General features: G+C 41.9%; 1 protein-coding gene and 1 long non-coding RNA gene across 3 annotated transcripts; one reads left to right on the top strand and one right to left on the bottom strand.

The window, feature by feature from the left end:
• Positions 1-1,058: 1,058 nt before the first annotated feature.
• LOC127534690 (uncharacterized) lies at positions 1,059-6,887 on the bottom strand. Its single transcript, XM_051950558.1, has 4 exons — positions 4,946-6,887; positions 3,217-3,798; positions 2,954-3,097; positions 1,059-2,257 (listed from the first exon to the last, which is right to left on the bottom strand). Exons 1-4 carry the CDS (start codon positions 5,072-5,074, stop codon positions 2,147-2,149), a joined length of 966 nt encoding a protein of 321 aa, XP_051806518.1. The 5' UTR covers positions 5,075-6,887; the 3' UTR covers positions 1,059-2,146.
• Positions 6,888-7,792: 905 nt separating this feature from the next.
• On the top strand, positions 7,793-16,299 carry LOC127534695 (uncharacterized). 2 transcript variants are annotated; one of them, XR_007942954.1, is made up of 6 exons: positions 7,793-9,110; positions 14,427-14,489; positions 14,617-14,772; positions 14,895-14,977; positions 15,162-15,296; positions 15,484-16,299. It is a non-coding gene; the product is annotated as an uncharacterized LOC127534695 (long non-coding RNA). The 2 variants fall into 2 exon arrangements; XR_007942953.1 differs by lacking the exon at positions 7,793-9,110 and having other exon boundaries at positions 12,413-14,489.
• The last annotated feature ends 1,483 nt before the right edge of the window (positions 16,300-17,782 follow it).

The following is a 17,782-nucleotide window of genomic DNA, read 5'->3' on the forward strand; positions in this document are numbered from 1 at the left end:
AGATACACACACAGACAGATTTATTATAGCAGTGGATTAATTTTTCCACAACAAGTGCTGTACCTTGTTGTGAAACTCTGAGCCCTGATCTGTTAGCAGTCTTTCAGGTGCACCAAATTTGTAAAACCAACAAAGGATACAATTGGTGACCTCATCTGCTGTTTTACTTTTTAGTGAGTAGGCCTCTGCCCATTTGGTGAAATAATCAACCATGACACATATGTACTGATTGCCACCATCTGCTTGAGTGAGTTTACCCACAAGATCCATTCCAACGAGCTCTAGAGGCTCGGTTACCTATTTGAGAAAAGAAAGACAGGTGTATGAAATAATTGTTATGTTGAGAACCAACAGAAGATTCAATCTTTACCTCCCCCCCCCCGCCACTTTTCCCTTCAGGGGTCGCCACAGTGAATCAATTGCCTCCATCTAACCCTGTCTTCTGCATCCTCTCTCACATTAACAACCTTCATGTCCTCTTTAAAGCTGCTGTCTGGAGTTTGAACTGGGTTTATGCAGAAATTATTGAGTTGAATTTAATACTTTTTAATACCTTTTTTAATACCATCACAATATTTTTTAATACTAACTCGACTTTGTGGAAACCTTTCGAACCTCAGTGTTTGAGGTAACTAATTATAAAGTACTTCTGTGTGATATAGTGTAACACTTCCTAATTAAAATCTAAAACACAATATTACAATTACAAGATACTTTGTTACTTTTTGGCCTAAATAAAAGCACTGACCTATGGCATTTATATTTTTTTAAACCCTAATCCGTGACAAAAAGCTAATGTTTAAGAGGGGTGGGCAAACTGTTTTTGTTCCAACCAGGCAGCTGCACACCAGACTTGACTGAGTTAATCAACTGATCTCAGTCTTTAGAAGCTGATTGGTCAAACTGTGTGCTCTTAGTTGGTTGGAGCAAAAACCTGCAGCCACACAGCCCCTTGAAAGTTAGTTTGCCCACACCCAGGAGGAGCACATACCACTTCTCCAGCCATACACTCTTTCAGCATCATTCCATCTCAATTAAGACAGAAGAGGAAAATGAGAAAAGGTTAAAGGCAGATGTTTAATTAAATGATTTCCAGAAAACTTGCACATTTCAGTTAGAAACACCGTCAAACATCACATGGATTCAAACCAAAAGAGAGGGACAGCCCCCAAAAAAACAATGAATGCAATATATCTCAGCTGACTGAAATAAGTCATAACCTCTGCATACGTGGAATATGCAACACCATAAAACATATTGAGCATTATGAAAGAACCAGACAGCAGAGGGATTTTTCTGAGGCTCTGACATGAAGTCAAGCAGAGGAGGCTCGCCCTCACCAGAAAAACACCAGCACAGTCCACATACCGTAAGAGACCTGCTGCAGCCGAACTAATAGTGAGATTTCTTTAACATGTACAACTACACTGAAAAAAACAATAATATGCTGTATAAATAAATCTGGTTTATTATAAATGAGGTGTAGTCTCCAGAGATCTGGGAATGTGGTGACAAATTAGAGCCAGAAACACAAACAGATTCATGCATGTCACTCTTTACCTCCTGCTTCATTCTTCCGTGTGTGTGTGTGTGTGTTACAAATGCCTTAACTGCGTGGTCTTTTCCTCAATTACTTTGTTCATTTGTCGCAGTTTAGCCTTTTTTTCCCTGAATCTTCTGCGAAGAGTGTTTGATTTTGTTATGAGCTCGGCCATCTTTGTCCCTGCCTTTCCCTCAGCCATCTCAGTCAACTTGTCTGCCTGTGTTTGGAGTGACTCTGTCACATTGCTCAGGACCCGGCGCTTGTTCCTGAGGTCCTCAAGCTCATCCTCCACAGATTTTCTCTTCAGCTCTTTGGCTGCACTCTCTTTCTTCTTTCTTTCTTGCTCAAGGTAGAGCCTGTACTTTGACCGAGCTGAAGCAGCAGAGGCCAGGAGCTCCTTGGTTAAAGGCACTTTCAGAATGCCACCACAACTGTTTACCTCGTCACAGATCAACCTTAGTCCTTCGATGGATTCATCATGAAGGTTGCATGTTTCTACCTCCTTATTCACAGAAAAGCCCCTCTCTACGGTCGCCTGGCCATGGGACAGGAGGAGAACCCTTAGGCTGAACCTAAGCAGTTCAGGATGGGACTTGCGTAGTTTCATAGACAGGAAGACATCCAGGCGCTGCTTAAATGGCTCAAAGGACTGGAAATCCTCTTCTCTACCCTCAGCAGATAGGAGGGATGTGTACTGCTGAATGATGACATCACCTATTGACAGCAAAGTTAAAATATAATTATCAATGTGATCAATACATTCCAGTCAACTGCTGGAACATCCATTTGTAGTGTGATTTTAATTAGGCAAAAGCGAGACATGTTCTTGCTTCTCACAGTAAAAAGTCCTTAAGCAACTTGCATAACTTTTCCATTTCTACTGTCCCTATATTTCTTACCAGCTGGGATGCCACCTGTCAACTGCTTGCCCTGGATGAACATCTGCACTATGTTCTTCATCTGTGTGATGCACCACTCAGGGTCTCTGTTCATTCGTGTGGGATCCAAACAAGCAATCTGCCTGACCACAGGGAATTTTAGGGGACATTTTTCCTGAAGCTTTCTGACAATCTTAGACAGGCACTGCAAACACTCTCGCCTGAAGTTGACTACAGAAAGTTCCCCTATCTTGTTTGAGTTGCTTCCTGGTTTGCCTAGAAGCTCCTAACAAGAAACATTGAAGAACATTACACGTGAGGGTTTAGACAGGAGGAAATGTTTACTTTTCAGATCAGAATCAACTTCTTTTGATGATAACAATAATAATAATATTGTATTGAATAATAAATTTAATTTGTACTGCACTTTACATAAAAAAATCTCAAAAAATACTGCATTTGCTGGTGCAAGCATCACAATACACATATACACCTCCCAAAAGCCAGACCAAATGACCTACAACATAATTACCTTGACTGCAGATTCAGCACCCAGGCCAATGTCCACATTTTTTGGGGAGATCCAGTTCCTCTCTTCAGCAGCCTCAATTTGGATCAGCTGCCGGGGGGTGCGGTCCTGCAGGACTTCCCGTTTAATGAACCGCCGCAGTAAACTCTGGTAAAGACAACCAATAGTTAGTAACAAAGTCATATACAGGTTAATCAAAAATCAAATAAATTAAATAGCACTACAACAACATGAAACAAAAAGTAACAAAAAGAGTAACAAATTACCATCAAGAGCTCGGTTAAATCCTTGGCCAAAAATGGCAACACTGGGTCATCCATTTGGTATTGGGTTAGGAAGGGGTTAAAGCTTCTTGCAATGGCAAGGAAGAATTGTATTTTTGGTACAATGAGAGGATCCCCTGTTGCTGCCACGACGGTGTCAAAAGAGGCCGAGCTTGGTTTTTGGACCTTCTTCTTAAGTGCAGCATCCACATAGAGTTGAAGCTTTGGCCACACTTCTACTGCTCTCTCTGCCACCGGAACATTCTCAATCCACCTGTGGCCGCAGAAAGGCAGTGGAAAGCTGGTGGATTTAGTGATGTTTGTGAAGTCCTCTCTCCGGGCGGGAACATTGTTAAAAAGGAAATGCATGGCTCTCAGTAGTTTTTCAATAGACCATTCTGTGAAGCCAGCTTTCAGGGCATTGTGGAGGGTATGAAGTCCACAGCTCCCAACACTAATTGTCTCAGCACCTCCGTGAAGTTCGCCATGCTCCTTTTGAAGGAGATCCAAAAATCTGAAATTCACATTTGGGCCATCCATCCCAACTGAAAGCAGGTTCCGCATGTTGAGCTTTGCGACACATTCCTGTAAGGACAAAGGGAAAGAAGTTAAAATTAAAAAAAGAAAGAAATTACATTTAGTGTGCAAACATGCTTAAACATTGAGATGACCTACAATTATGGCATAACAATTTCTTTAACTACAATATGTGACCCCTCGCTCTGCCAAGCTACATTGGGCAATGAGATCAGTCATAGTTTTTAAATTAAATAAATCTGCCAATATTAAAGCTTCTATTATGGAAATTAGGCTAAATTGATATATGATCACAGATCGATGAAAATGGTCAAATGCTTTGAATGAACAATGCCAACGTGTAGGCCTAAGATGGGGGTGTGCTAAGCATCCAGTCACTGGCGCAAAAAGTGGGTATGCACTATATGCGGCGCATAGGGGCGCTGCACTAGAGGGGGCGCCAAAGCCATGGGGGGAAAATTTTCTGTATTTTCTGTATTTAACAGCTATTTGTGATTGGTCCAGACCTCCCACATAGTAATAGCCGAATAAGAGTTGTCTTTCTTCAAATGGAAACTTTCTTTTGTCTTAAGGGTGTATTAAAATGCTTATTTTAATGATTAAAAATAAAAGTTAAGAACATATTATGTTCTTCACTGGGATATAATACCACAGTGCAGTTGTGATGCATCTGATAAGTCTGATCAGGTGTAGCGTCCAATCAGTAACTGATATCCGATAAGGATATTATACGTTACTTTTTTGTTTTTGATTAAGCTGATCACCATATGTAACTTAAAATAAAAGTCTGTAAAAATACTTATATTTTATAAGTCCATGAATAAATAAGATTTATACACATAAACATTAAAAACAAAAAATAAATAAAAACAAGCCGGCTGTAATGTGTCTGCATACCCCTCAGAAAGTTGGTAGTTGTGCCCCTGCATCCAGTACATGTATTTTTTGACTAAAATTCAAAATCGGTTTTAAAAATGTAAAAACATAAATATCATCTGTTTAGCTATTATAAGGATTATGGATGTTTATGATAAAATATTGTTTGGTGTTTTTTTTTTTCCTCTCTCATTCTCACAGACAGACGCACACGCAAGCTCACACACACACAGATGTGCTCAACAACATAAACAAATTAACTTAACTGTCAGAATGGAGTATTCAGTAGGTCAGTAATAATATAGGCTATTATACTTACTTTGATGTGCTGCAGCAGGTCTTCGGCCCTCGCATGTCCCAAGAATTCCGACCCAAAGAACCGTGATGTCACACAGCCATCCTCCAGAAAACGCACATGTATGTCCATCTGTTTTTTTGGAGCATACATTAAAACTCTCGTCAAACATTAGGACGAACGGCCCAGCTTTGTTGATACTTGTTATGAGCTTGTTTTTGAAGTATGGCGCCAAACCAAACTTAACGACGTAACTTGTCTTGTCCTTTCCACACGCAAATGATCTGGCAATCTCGGAATCCGGGAACATATTGCGGAACAGTTCTCCGATCCCCTCGGATTTGAAGGAGTGGTGTTTTGTTGCTGTCTCCAGGCACCATAGAACCTCTGCTTGCAGAGTGGACGTGGAGCAGAGAGCCTGCTGTCTGAAGGTGCCACTGCTGGCAGGGGCTTGAGGGGGAGCAGCAGGTGGTTGCGGGAGAGCGGAGGTTTGTGGTGATGAAGCCGGTGTCGAGGTAGTATTGCAAAACATTGAAATAAAACGTTAAAACGTTCCTTTTTGACAAATCTTATAGTTGGGGCTGACTGGGTGACCCACAGGGGTTCGGCTTGTGTCTTCATTTGCACAGCTGACTCCTTCTTGGACGTCCCTTCGTTCTGCCTCTAGTCATGCTGCTATAGGCCTAGGCTGCTGGGGGACTTTTCTTGACGCACTGAGCACTTCTCTATCTACCTTTACATTTAATATGTATACCATTATTGCAGTACATTCACTCTGTTTCCCCCTGTGCTATTTCTCCGAGTGTCCCTGGTCCCAGAGCTGGATGCTTCAGATCTGCGGTTGATGTTCCACCAGCTGGTCCAGTCTCCATCATGTCCACTGTGGGATGCTGCTGCTGACCTTCCTCCAGCCCTCTGCTTCCAACTCCCTTTTTCCACCAGTCAACTCTGCATTGCCTTCACTATACTGTTATGCTAACTTACATACTGTTTGAATTTTACTGCTAGCTAGATATGGAGTATGTTTAATGTCAGAGCCGTACATCATAAGAGTAAACTATGAGTCAGTTTTCAATGTTAGCTTATACTTTGTCTGTGTCACATATCCTGTCATGCATGTATCCAAATGTGTGTTGTGTTTTCCTTGCTTTCCCACCCCTCCCTCTTCTCCCATCCCTCCCCCTTGCCCTCTTCTGTCCTTCTCAACCCGCCCGGCCAGCCGGCAGATGGGTCCCCCCTATATAGAGCCGGGTTCTGCTCGAGGTTTCTTCCCTGTTAAAAGGGTGTTTTTCCTTGCCACTGTCGCCTTTGGGCTTGCTCTGGGGGTCAGGCATTTGGGTTCTGTAAAGCGTCTTGAGACGAGTTGACTGTAATTGACGCTATATAAATAAAATTGAATTGAATTGAATTGAATTGAAATTGGCAATTGCTCACTGTGTCTGTGAATTCTGGACTGGTGGACACTGGATGCCATGTGGGACCAGAGAGCATTCACGCCCATCCAGGTGATATTTATTGTTTTTTGCAAATATTGCAATACGCCTCTCTGGTGTTAGCAGCAACTGGCCGTAACCGGTCTCTAAATCTAGCGTCCTGTAACCACAGTTCAGAAAACTTACATTTCCCCATCTCGGCTGCAATCTGCAAGGGAGCATCGGCTGAGCGTGGGTTTTGTTTTTCACTGAAAAAGACCGCGGCGCACACTGACTGACGTCTTCTTCTTCTTCTTGTGGGATTCCGGCAGGCTGGATGCCTTGCAGCACATTGCTGCCTCTCGCAGGTCGGGGTGAGATTGCAGTTCATGCCATTCTTAACCGACTGACGTCACCTCACACAGGTCCGACTCGTACATAATAAAATCACAGGATTTTTTACGAGATATAAGCTTTCACTTAACGCAATGAAAAGCGGAGAATAATTGTATTGTAGTTAGAAAATTTAATACCTCCTCAGATGACAAATATTACTTTTTAATGGCCTTAATTTTGGTAAATTTCATTTACTACCTTTTAATACCTTTTACAACCCCGCGGAAACCCGAATCGCAGCGTCTCCCAAAACACTGTTGGTCCCATCCTCCCTCTGATTTCGCCCCTTTATTTGTGCACGCGCGCAGTACATGAGAGGAGTGCCCGGAGTGCTGCAGCATCTTGCCTGTTTTGCTGTTTTCCCCTCTTCTATATTTAGTAAATAATAAAGGAATTACGTTAGAATGCTGTATTGAGTCTAACTTGTCCTAATACCAAAATAACATGAATCTGCTAGGACGAACGAGTAAAGTTTCAATATGTGATTACACTCGTGTATCCCTCTCGATGACGTTGTTTATCAAACTTAGTGCATTTACGCGTGTATATGTGTTACATTGTTTATTTCTATCTAGAGTTCAGAATTGCATGACTCCTCTGACGAAGAGTATGTCCCAGACACCCTAACATCTTCCTCCAGAGGTCGGGCATCTAAACGAAGCCGTCAGGCGGGCTATGGAGGTCGTGGTCGGGGAGCGACGCAAGCACCCCGAGCCAAAAAACATCCTGCAGTCTCTTGGCCTGACAAGCCGTGGGATTGGTAACTTTTCTGGAAGTTGCTGATCCCTGATGCTCTCTCCTCCACAAGCAAAACAAATGTGCGCGCGGTTGCGTAGTGCGTAGCTCGCCCACCTCTGCATGGGCTTGCTTGCTGTGCGCGTAACCGTTGATTGACAGCATGACAAAGCTGAAGCTCGAACTTGATTGGTCGGCAGCGACCGGCGCTTTTTGGAATAACATGAGGGTCTATGAGAGGAAGGCGGAGCTCAGGAATAAATTTTCATATCGCGTTATACTAACTTTATATTATAGTATCGAACTAGACTAACACATTTAAGCTTTGTTAAAAAATGATACATAAATTGAAAACAAACGGAAACTCCGGACAGCAGCTTTAACCACATCTGTCAAGTGTCTGTAACGCAATGGCTTCTCACAATTGAAAAGAAAGGACTGGTCATGCAACAGGATTCCACTCTTTTCACTTCTTTTATTTAATTCTATGCAATAAAGCAGTAGTAGTAGCAGTAGTGATAGCAGGTGAAAAACCTTGAACACAAAAAAATAATATAAACATATGCTTTCACCTAAAGCAAATACACCATCAGGTTTAAATAAACAAATTGTCCTACATTTAAATTAACCAATTTCTTCCTGAATTAATTTTACATACATTCAACAGAATTTACACTGGCATTTTTTTAAACACTTTGCCAGCATCCAAATAAACATCAGACATTCAAAACAACCCTCCTGAATGAAACTTCCATCCATCAACCAGGGAGTACATGTTTTCAACAGCACAGCCAGAAACCACACCTCAACCAGTCCAGTGAGAGACACATGCTTACCGGTGGCCTCTTTTGGTTTCAGTCCTTTTTCCCATGCATTTTTTAGTTAATGGCTTCTTTCTTTGCTGTCGTCGTTGCTCCGTTCACCAGTCAGAACGACTGGTTCGGCATTTACATCGTCTGGTCTCTGGTGTGTGCTGTTGAGGCGCGGCACGTAGTGACACGCAGCGGTGCAGCGGCGCACAGCGCGCACCCGCCAACACAGCTGACCCCCTACCCACAGAAAAAATCCAAGCAAACAGGCTGAGTGGTTAGTGCCTCGTTTGTGCTGATTTGTGCCGTTAAAATTTTCGTTTGTGCTGCTATAGTTTTTGAGATATTAAAGATGATTTTTTAGGTCATTCAGAGGTCATCATCCCCCCAGCTTGCTCCAAAATGAACCAGACTGGTCTAGTTTTTTAGTGCTTCGTTTGTGCTGATTTGTGCAATTAAAATTTTGTTTTGTGCTGCTATAGTTTTTGAGATATTACAGGTTTTATTTTTGGGCGATGACGTCATCACCCCCCCAGTTTGCTCCAAAATGAACCAGACTGGTCTACTTTTTTAGTGCTTCATTTGTGCTGATTTGTGCCGTTAAAATTTTCGTTTGTGCTGCTATAATTTCTGAGATATTACAAGTTTTATTTACAGACGATCACATGACCCGAATTGAAGACAGCTGTGGTCTGCGCCATAGACATCAACACCACTGTCTGTGGCTTTCACCAGCGGCAGCGTTCTGCGCTTACAGAATGTTGTACTACTTAACTGTTATTCAATCAGCGACAAAGTGAAGTTGTCGGATGTTACCAATACAAGAAGGAATGAAAGGTAAGTCTCTAATTTTTTTTCTGCATAAGAACTGACATTACCATTTAAGTGATTTATAAATACCTATATTGTTTTTTAGGGAGCCGAATTTTTCTATATGGAGTTTTATTAAATTATATATATTCTCTTGGAGCCATTTTAATCAGCAACCAATGAGTGGTGCTGTGACCTCGATACCTGTTTATTTGAAGGCCACACTAATTGGCACAGGTGTGACGCATAGGGGAGGTGTATTGTGGCGTGGACTGTTGGGAAGACCTTGCTCTTTGTTGATATCGGTGAAGCCATACATATACTAGATGCCTTGCGCCACTGTCCAGCATAGGCTGGCGATGCATCAGTGTGCCACCATCTTGGAGCGGGAGTGAAGTTGTAAACAACCAACGTCTGGTATATGCGAGACCATTACACAGACACAGTTTTCCGCTCATAACTTACCTTGTAATGCATAGATTTCGACATGGTATGGCTCATTTGAAAGCTTACGAGGTCGTCTTTTCTGATTACACTCCCAAAGAGATGGTGTCAATCGGCACAACAAGTTTTAGGGACCCTTTTCCTGCAACTGTTTGTTGTGTTGACCTGTTGTGATCTCAGGTTTCTCTGATCACCATGATAAGCAGCTTCTAAGTTTTATTTATTTAGTCTACTGATTATTCCTTTTTTGTGCCGCATTTCCATATGGGATTAACATCTTTGAACAATTATCTTGAAATTACGTTGAAGGTTAATATTAAGTTAATAAAAATTTTTGAGGGTTTTGCCATTTTCTCATTTTCAGTGCTTTACTACTAAAGAATTTTCAAAGCTGGCACAAAGTCGGAACCATGCCTAAATTCTTCAATTTACTTGTGTTCCATGCGTGCATGAAAAAAAGCTAGATATTCTGCCCTCCCTAGTCTTGTCAAGTTGGCAGATGTTTAACAGTCTTCATACAAAGACAACGCTTTGTGGGTTCAGGCCACATTTTATTATCTCCACACGATATACTGTAAAACTGAATAGAAAACAAAAATACAATAAGTAACGACATACACGAAAATACGCGTATAAACAAAGTCCGCTAGCTTGATGCCAATTCCTATGGGAAAACCCATTGACATGCTAACGGTTAGCATTGCGGTTGCGGAAAATAGTACAAGATCAAACTCAACAGCGTACTTGCTCAATTCAATAACACAAACGGTAAGTAATTCAGTACTCACAGGCCTAGATTTTCCTCACTCTGAGAAAAAAGGGAACAACAATAACAGCACATAGCTGGCACAAAGTTGGAACCATGCCTAAATTCTTCAATTTACTTGTGTTCCATGCGTGCATGAAAAAAAGCTAGATATAATATTGATTTCATTAACTGCTCATCAAAACAATATATCCTTTTCTAAGTTCAGTATGAGCTTATTTCTGAAACCCAATTTGCCATCTCTGTGTGCACTTCTCCAAAGATATAGCCACATCAAGAAGTGACAGACTGACGACGTGTTGGTATCATACCATGGGTTTCTGCTACAATATCTGGTGAAATCTGTGAAAAGTTCAATGGAAAGGACATACTCACCTGTGGAATGCGATTCCTTGTGCCCTTGTGTTTGGGTTGCGTTGTATTGTGCAGCCCCAGGCCGCACAAGACTGTGGCATTTTGAGCTTTTTGGCATTCGGTGTGTGACAAACACGCTTATCGCTGGTTTGTTTACTCCAGCTTGCTCCCGTTCCAAGATGGCGGCGCACTGACGCATCGCTCATTGGCTGGCGAGGCATCTAGTATATCTATGGGTGAAGCTCTATTGGCGAGCTTTGACCAATCACATTATCCCTGTTTGTATACGGGTGCGTTCGCTGTTTTTCCGAGGAGCGTCGCATACGGGCAGGCACTCTTTCAACAGGTTTTATCCACTCCCTACCTCCGGGGCTGTAATAAATGTGATTTCTTTTATTTTTTTGACCACTGTTGGAATAAAATATCATTCAATACATACAACAGCGTCCGAGCTTCTCATTAAAATGGCTATATTGTGTAATAATAGCGGCATCGAACACTGCTCTTTGAGGTGTGCTGGTGGAGAAAACAATGTCACCATCCAGAAGCTAGCGGACAGCAGTTGGCTTGGTAAAATGGACCGGTGTTGTGCAATTTTCACACTCCCTGGAAAAATCTGACTCCCCTTCACGTGAACGCGCGCAACTTACGTTTCACTCTGTGGCCACTTGACGGGTTTTCTGTTGTACGTTTACTGTTTTTGCTGTTGTTTTCGGGTTAAATGTGATTAAGTACCGACCTGCAGACGTGTTTTCCTGTTGTATATGATTAGGTGACATGTTTCTCCTCCTCTTCTCATCCATATGTGCGCACCCTAAATGGCATCGGGGCGATCCTACGCTACTCTCAGCTTCACTCCTATGAGGACATCAGGACAGGACAGGGTGTAATCGCCAAATATTGTTCATATTCCATCAGTGTTCTACACGTGTCAATAAAATATTTGTTCACTGAGAAAACTTTATATCTCCTTACTTAAAATCGGACTCCCCTAAGAATGCAAGATATGGCATCAAAATATGTCTGGTATTTATGTATAAAGTCTTTAATATAAGTATAGTTCTTAAGTATAAAGTCATTTGTTATTGTTGTTATTTTTATTGGGGCAGTTAATAATATAATAGAATTGAATTTCTTTACTTATCCCACACCTGGGAAATTATTTGCTACAAGAGCTAAAACACCAAATTACAAGTTGTTGTTGTTGTTTTTTTTAAATCCTAGTAAATTACAGTCTGTAAGAACAGATTACAGTATGGCAGATTAAGAACAGACAGACTATTTCAAAACTAATACTTTAACAGAAATATGCAGATTGAGTTAACTGTGCAGATTGTATGATATGAAATAAAATCTGGAGTTAGATTTTGTTGGGTCACTTAACAAAATCTGACTCCCTTACTTTTTTGGGAATGCAAGAAGTGGCAACCTCCAAACTTTCTCAGCTACAACATCTGCACCTCTGCTGCTGCTGTGTGAAGTATCAAGTATGTAGTCCCGCTAACTTCAGGATGGTGACATTGTTATCTCCACCAGCACACCTCAAAGAGCAGTGTTCGATGCTGTTATTATTATACAATATAGCCATTTCAATGAGAAGCTCGGACGCTGTTGTATGTATTGAATGATATTTTATTTCAACAGTGGTCAAAAAAATAAAAGAAATCACATTTATTACAGCCCCGGAGGTAGGGAGTGGATAAAACCTGTTGAAAGAGTGCCCGCCCGTATGCGACGCTCCTCGGAAAACAGCGAACACACCCGTATACAAACAGGGATAATGTGATCAAAGCTAGCTGGACTTCTATTGGTTGACAGCGTTGATATACAAAAAATCTGAGAGCAGAGCAGAGATCCGTGAGCAGAAGTTCCATGAGAGCAAGAGGAAGAGTTTGAGCGCAAGAAATCTGCGCGAGCAGCATCGAAACCAAGTGCGAGGAGCACGCGCAGAGCAAATTTGAGCGCGAGAGCAGAGTTCTGAGACACAATATCATGAAATCTGAGAATGAAATCGATAAATGCTGCCCTCAAATCAATTTAAAATGCTCTTGAATTATCATAGGAAATTTATTCCATAGCTCTCCTGCAGTATAGTGCCCCAGACCATCCTTGGTCAAGCTTCCCTGGAAAGCAATGATAGCCCTCAGAGTGAATGTCTTTCCTTGGAGAACCATATTGGACAGAAATTCACTCAAGCAAAATTTGTTTTGGTTTGCAAGGTCAGTGTCAATCCATGTTACTTCTCCAATTCTGTAGCAGTGAGTAACTGTCCCTGCACAGAGCACTTTTCCTGAGGTGCTGTTTTCAGTTCTGCTGGACACTGAGAATGCTCCAGGATTGGCCTGAGGCAGGGAGACTCAGGCAGTCGGAGTCCTTCTTCCACAGCAGTGTCAACCTGAGCCATACCAGAATTCATCAGAACAGAAATGGCAAGAGAAACAAGTGGCACTTCTCTTGTCATTACTTTGCTGAGGTAACAGTCCTGTGAAGAGCAGTGTTTTGTGAGACACACTCGATACATTTCTCATTGTTTTTGCAATGACAGTAGAGATGTTGCACTGTGCATCAACTTGGAGGGCACCAGACCTCAACTGGACTGCTTCAAACATTGTACTAAGCAGCTCTGCCCTCTGTGAGTATGTCTGTTTGGTGACCCCATCTGTGACAACAGCTTTCACCAGCTGCAAGCATAGGCGTCAGTTTAGGGGGGGACGGTGGGGATGTGTCCCCCCCACTTTTTGTCAGGGGTCATTTTGTCTCCAACACATTCAAATTCTTCACATGTAAGCCGTTGTAAACCCAGTTATTTTCAGTAGTATAGAAAATTCCGACGCTCCTGAACGCACCATCCGCACTCGGCCGAGAGTTGCACAGACACGCAGCACACCTTTGTGAGGTCACAAAAAAACACAAAAAAACGCGCAGATGCTAAATTTGCGCCTGTGCCAAGTGGAAGCTCCGACCAGAGGCGTACAGGGGCAAAATTTCGGCCCGGAAGAATTAGTACTATAGCGGCCCACAGACCACTCTACCTGCATGTACCGATAGCTGAACAGCTTGGGCCTCTGCCTTTGGTGTGGTGGTTGTGAGTACGAGCCCAGCTTGTGGCATTTTGCCGCCGTTCTTCGACATTTTCTCAAAGTGCTGTGGTCTCCATCCCCCCCACTTTTAAAAACAAACTGACGCCCTTGGCTGCAAGACTGGGTTGTCACTGTCTCTCCTAACAGCATTTTGAAATGCAGAGCTGTCACAGAAAGCACAACATAAAGACTGACAAAACGTATCAAATGTGCAGGTGTTCAACACAGAGATCATTGATTTGCCAAGTCTAATAGGCTGATGAAGGTTTCCATTATTTAATAATCCCACCTTCACTCTTTTGGCCCCAAAAGATGGATCTACGTGGAGCCACTCAGCGGAAGGAGAGAGGTAGGAAGTCCTCTTCCTTTTTTTGGGTGGAACCACTAGGCCTCTCCAGTTTTCAACCGCTTCATCATCTGCTGAAGGAATGTTTGTGGCAGCATAAGATTCCACAAAAGGGTGAACATCCATTTTTATCTTGCCTTCTGCACTGTGGGTAGTCATGGATGCTGGATTGGCTTCTGTGACTATCACAGATGCCGCTGTTGCCTCATCTTTGGTTGTTTCTTTTGCAGAGCAAATCTGCATATTTCCTTCAATGAAGGAAAGATGACGATCAATGAAGCAATCAACTCGAACAGGCAAGTTTTCATGTTTGAAAAGGCCATGTTTTATATTTCTGAACTCTGCTTCAACAGTGGCTGAGCTTGCTGTGATGCTGGTGCTTTGGAAGAGAGGGACCATTATTCCTGTCCAGAGAGGTAAGTAACTTGCAAGCTGTATTATATGGGGAATGATCTCAGGGAGGAAGTGAATATTGTCTCGATCCCCGTTAGCTGCAGCAAGTGACCTGCTCTCCTCGCATATTTCTGTTACCCACTGTCGTAGGTCAGTCTGGATCTCATTACATGGATCCACTGTTTTCATTCCCTCTCTCTCTTCTCCTGGAGTGATGATGGAGTCTTCTGCAATTTGGGCTTTGAGATATTTCTTGCACCTTTCTGATGCGAGAGGGACTCCAGAACTGTCATCACCCTCTGCGAGGTGAGGGCAACAACAGTGATAGCACGTAAGATGTGTTTTGCGTGGTCCAAGGATTGCGACTGAAGAAGCTGTGCTAATGACCTGACAAAGAAATCTTTGACACGATGTGCTTTGTTTTTCAGGCAGTCCCACTGGCAGATCTTGATGCAGTGTGCAACATCAACCCTGACAAAACAATGGGGAAATTTTGCAGACTGGTTCCCACGTAAGACATTAAAGCATTCATTAATGTAGGTCTTAAGATCAGGATGAGGAGTGAAAGCCTTGACCAGAGCTCCAAGAATGACCAGAGAAAAATCACTCACAGCTTCCTTTGGAACAGCTGCACCTGCACGAATCCATTCTGCTAACCAATTTGCAATGGCATTAACATCATGTCTCTCTGACAGCATTTGCACCACTGGGACACTGGAGCAGTTATGTGCTGTCAGAAGGCCTTGATAAAGGAAGATATGACCAGATGTACCATTTGGTCTCACCAGTTTTCTCACTACTGAGCCAGTTGCATCAAAACACACTGCTGGGTGAGTTGTCTTAGACAACGTCTTCTATACATGCAGCTGAGTTTGACTCCAGTAGTGACAGAAAAACATATCCAGTCCAATGTCTCGAATACCACTTTGAGGTGCACTATATTTTAATAACTGCAAAGATCTAATAGGATCTTTGTCCCCTAATTCCAGACCTTTACTCTCGTTTGGCTTTCCGCAGGGTGGCCAAATTCGGTAGGTGGCTTGGCTCAGGATCTCCAACATCCATTAGATCTGCTGCCTTTGCTGACCTCCATACAGCTGGTTCCATCCTGCCCTCACACAGCTCTTTCGCAATCTGCTCACGCAGGTTTCCAGACATGAACTGCTTGGAATGGCCAGTGTGCAGGGAGATGTCTGTATTTTTTATGTCACATTGAAACATCATTGGGCTATTAATTGCTGGCTCTCTGTCACATTTCATTTCCAAATGGCCATTGCACTCCTTACAGTAGCCTCTAATCTGTATGTAAGCATTGGTGACAGTTGGATAAACCTTGGTTCTTTGGAACACAATTGAGTTTTTTTTATCTTCTTCCACATTAAATTATTTACAACATGAGTCCAAGTGCCAGGTTTCAAAACTGTGTGTTCCCTTCTCTGAGATGGAGAAAACTTGTCTTTGTATTGCACTTTTTCTGGAATAAATTTAATCCATTCCTCAAAATGTACTTGAAAAGCATGACAATCTTTTTGTTCTGGAGAAATGCAATCTGAGTCTGACTGCATGTCAACAGTACTGTCTGGATCGCTTTCCTGGTCACTAAATTCCAAAACTGACCAGATGTTATGTCTGTTCAGCTTCACAAAAGTGTACAGGGCCTTTGCAGACATCTTGCCTTCTAACTGCTGACTCAGCTCTGTCCAGACAGTGGCAGCTGGAGTGGCTATTTTGCCATTTTCAACTATGGCCTCTTTTGAAGTGCAGAGAACAGCAAAAATTTAATCCCCGTCTACTGATGGCTTTCGGGGCATCTAGTTAAAAAAAAAAAGATAATTAGCACTGATCAAAACATTAATTCTGGCCTATATAATCTTCCTGGAGACACAAAGCATATCAGTCTCCAGCAATCTACATGCTTACTTGGGTCTTTTGTGCATTTACAAATGAAGTGTTACCTGTTTAATTTTTTAAAATCTTAGCGATACCATGTTAGCTAAATCATGTTGCCTTTACCATGTGTTAAGTTGGAATTTTAACTAAAACCTCAGTATTTTACAAGTGCACTTACCGTGTCTAGAAATCACATTTATCTGAAGGTTGTAAAATTAACACAGAAATGGTAAAATTGTGAAAAGGACATCGAATGTGTGCGTCTTGTTGAATGGCTGTAAAAGACTGCTATTTTGTGCTGAATGTTTTTTTTTTAAATGCTTCATGCTCCCAAATAAACCTTGAAGCAATTTCATTTATTGTCTTATGACAGAAATGTGATTGTCAAAGTAAATATGAAGCACAGTTCATTAAAAATGTAAATTAGTAACATAGAAATACGTTCTACGTTTATTTAACCAAATTTTGTTGAACAAATGTACACACAAAGGCACAAAGTCAGTTCAAAGAGACATTTTCCAGCAATAACACAGGTTGAACATCCTCAGATGTTATTACAGTAGTTATTATACACGTTATATACATTAAGACGTTATAAACGTCACAGACGTCATCAATTTGGGTCATGTGATCGTCTGTAAATAAAACCTGTAATATCTCAAAAACTATAGCAGCACAAACGAAAATTTTAACGGCACAAATCAGCACAAACGAGGCACTAACCACTCAGCCTGTTTGCTTGGATTTTTTCTGTGGGTAGGGGGTCAGCTTCACTGAGCTTGTTTCGATCATTTCGATCCCTGCTTCAGCACGCCTACAATCACGTGACTATCGAGAGCGAGGCCTCATTACGTCACATCGCGTGTCGCGGTGCTTCGCGCAAACTTTGAAGGGGTCGGACATTTCAATCTACCAGGTCTTAAAAGGCATAGGCGTCTGATTCACTCCTCAAATTGTGGGTTTTTGAGAGGAGGAGATTATGCTAGCGCATTTGCCATTTGTCATTCTGAGAGAAATTAGGGAGAGTATACATTTAGTTAGAATTTAGTTTAGATATATCTAGTTGCATTAAATACATTAAATGACACACAGATACATACGCATAAATTCTCACATACACAACACACATTCATTCATAGAAACACACTACACATATATGCACACAAACATACATATATAACGTTTTAAAACATTTATTGCAAGTACAAAGCAGAGTGAGACAAGGACTCCTGAGGCTTTTTCAGTTTTTTCCACTTAGATGCAGTTCTGACACAGGACCGGCAGATGTCACTCTTCTGGTTGTGTCAAATGCTTCGAATGCTATCGAACCTGTCTAATTAAATCATTTGAATTTTTTTGATAGTGTCAAATTTTGTTGTGATAAGTATTTACCTCTGTAGGGTTCCATACATGTAGCTACATAAGA

This window comes from Acanthochromis polyacanthus, chromosome 7 (assembly GCF_021347895.1).
Source record: "Acanthochromis polyacanthus isolate Apoly-LR-REF ecotype Palm Island chromosome 7, KAUST_Apoly_ChrSc, whole genome shotgun sequence".
NCBI classification, from domain to species: Eukaryota; Metazoa; Chordata; class Actinopteri; family Pomacentridae; genus Acanthochromis; species Acanthochromis polyacanthus.

Coding starts and splice junctions, on each gene's coding strand:
- LOC127534690 (XM_051950558.1), bottom strand. CDS start 5,074: ATGTATGCTCCAAAAAAACAGATGGACATACATGTGCGTTTTCTGGAG. Junction 3,098..3,216: donor ATTTAACCGAGCTCTTGATG/GTAATTTGTTAC, acceptor TGTCTTTACCAG/AGTTTACTGCGGCGGTTCAT. Junction 2,258..2,953: donor GTGCTGAATCTGCAGTCAAG/GTAATTATGTTG, acceptor TGCTGTCAATAG/GTGATGTCATCATTCAGCAG.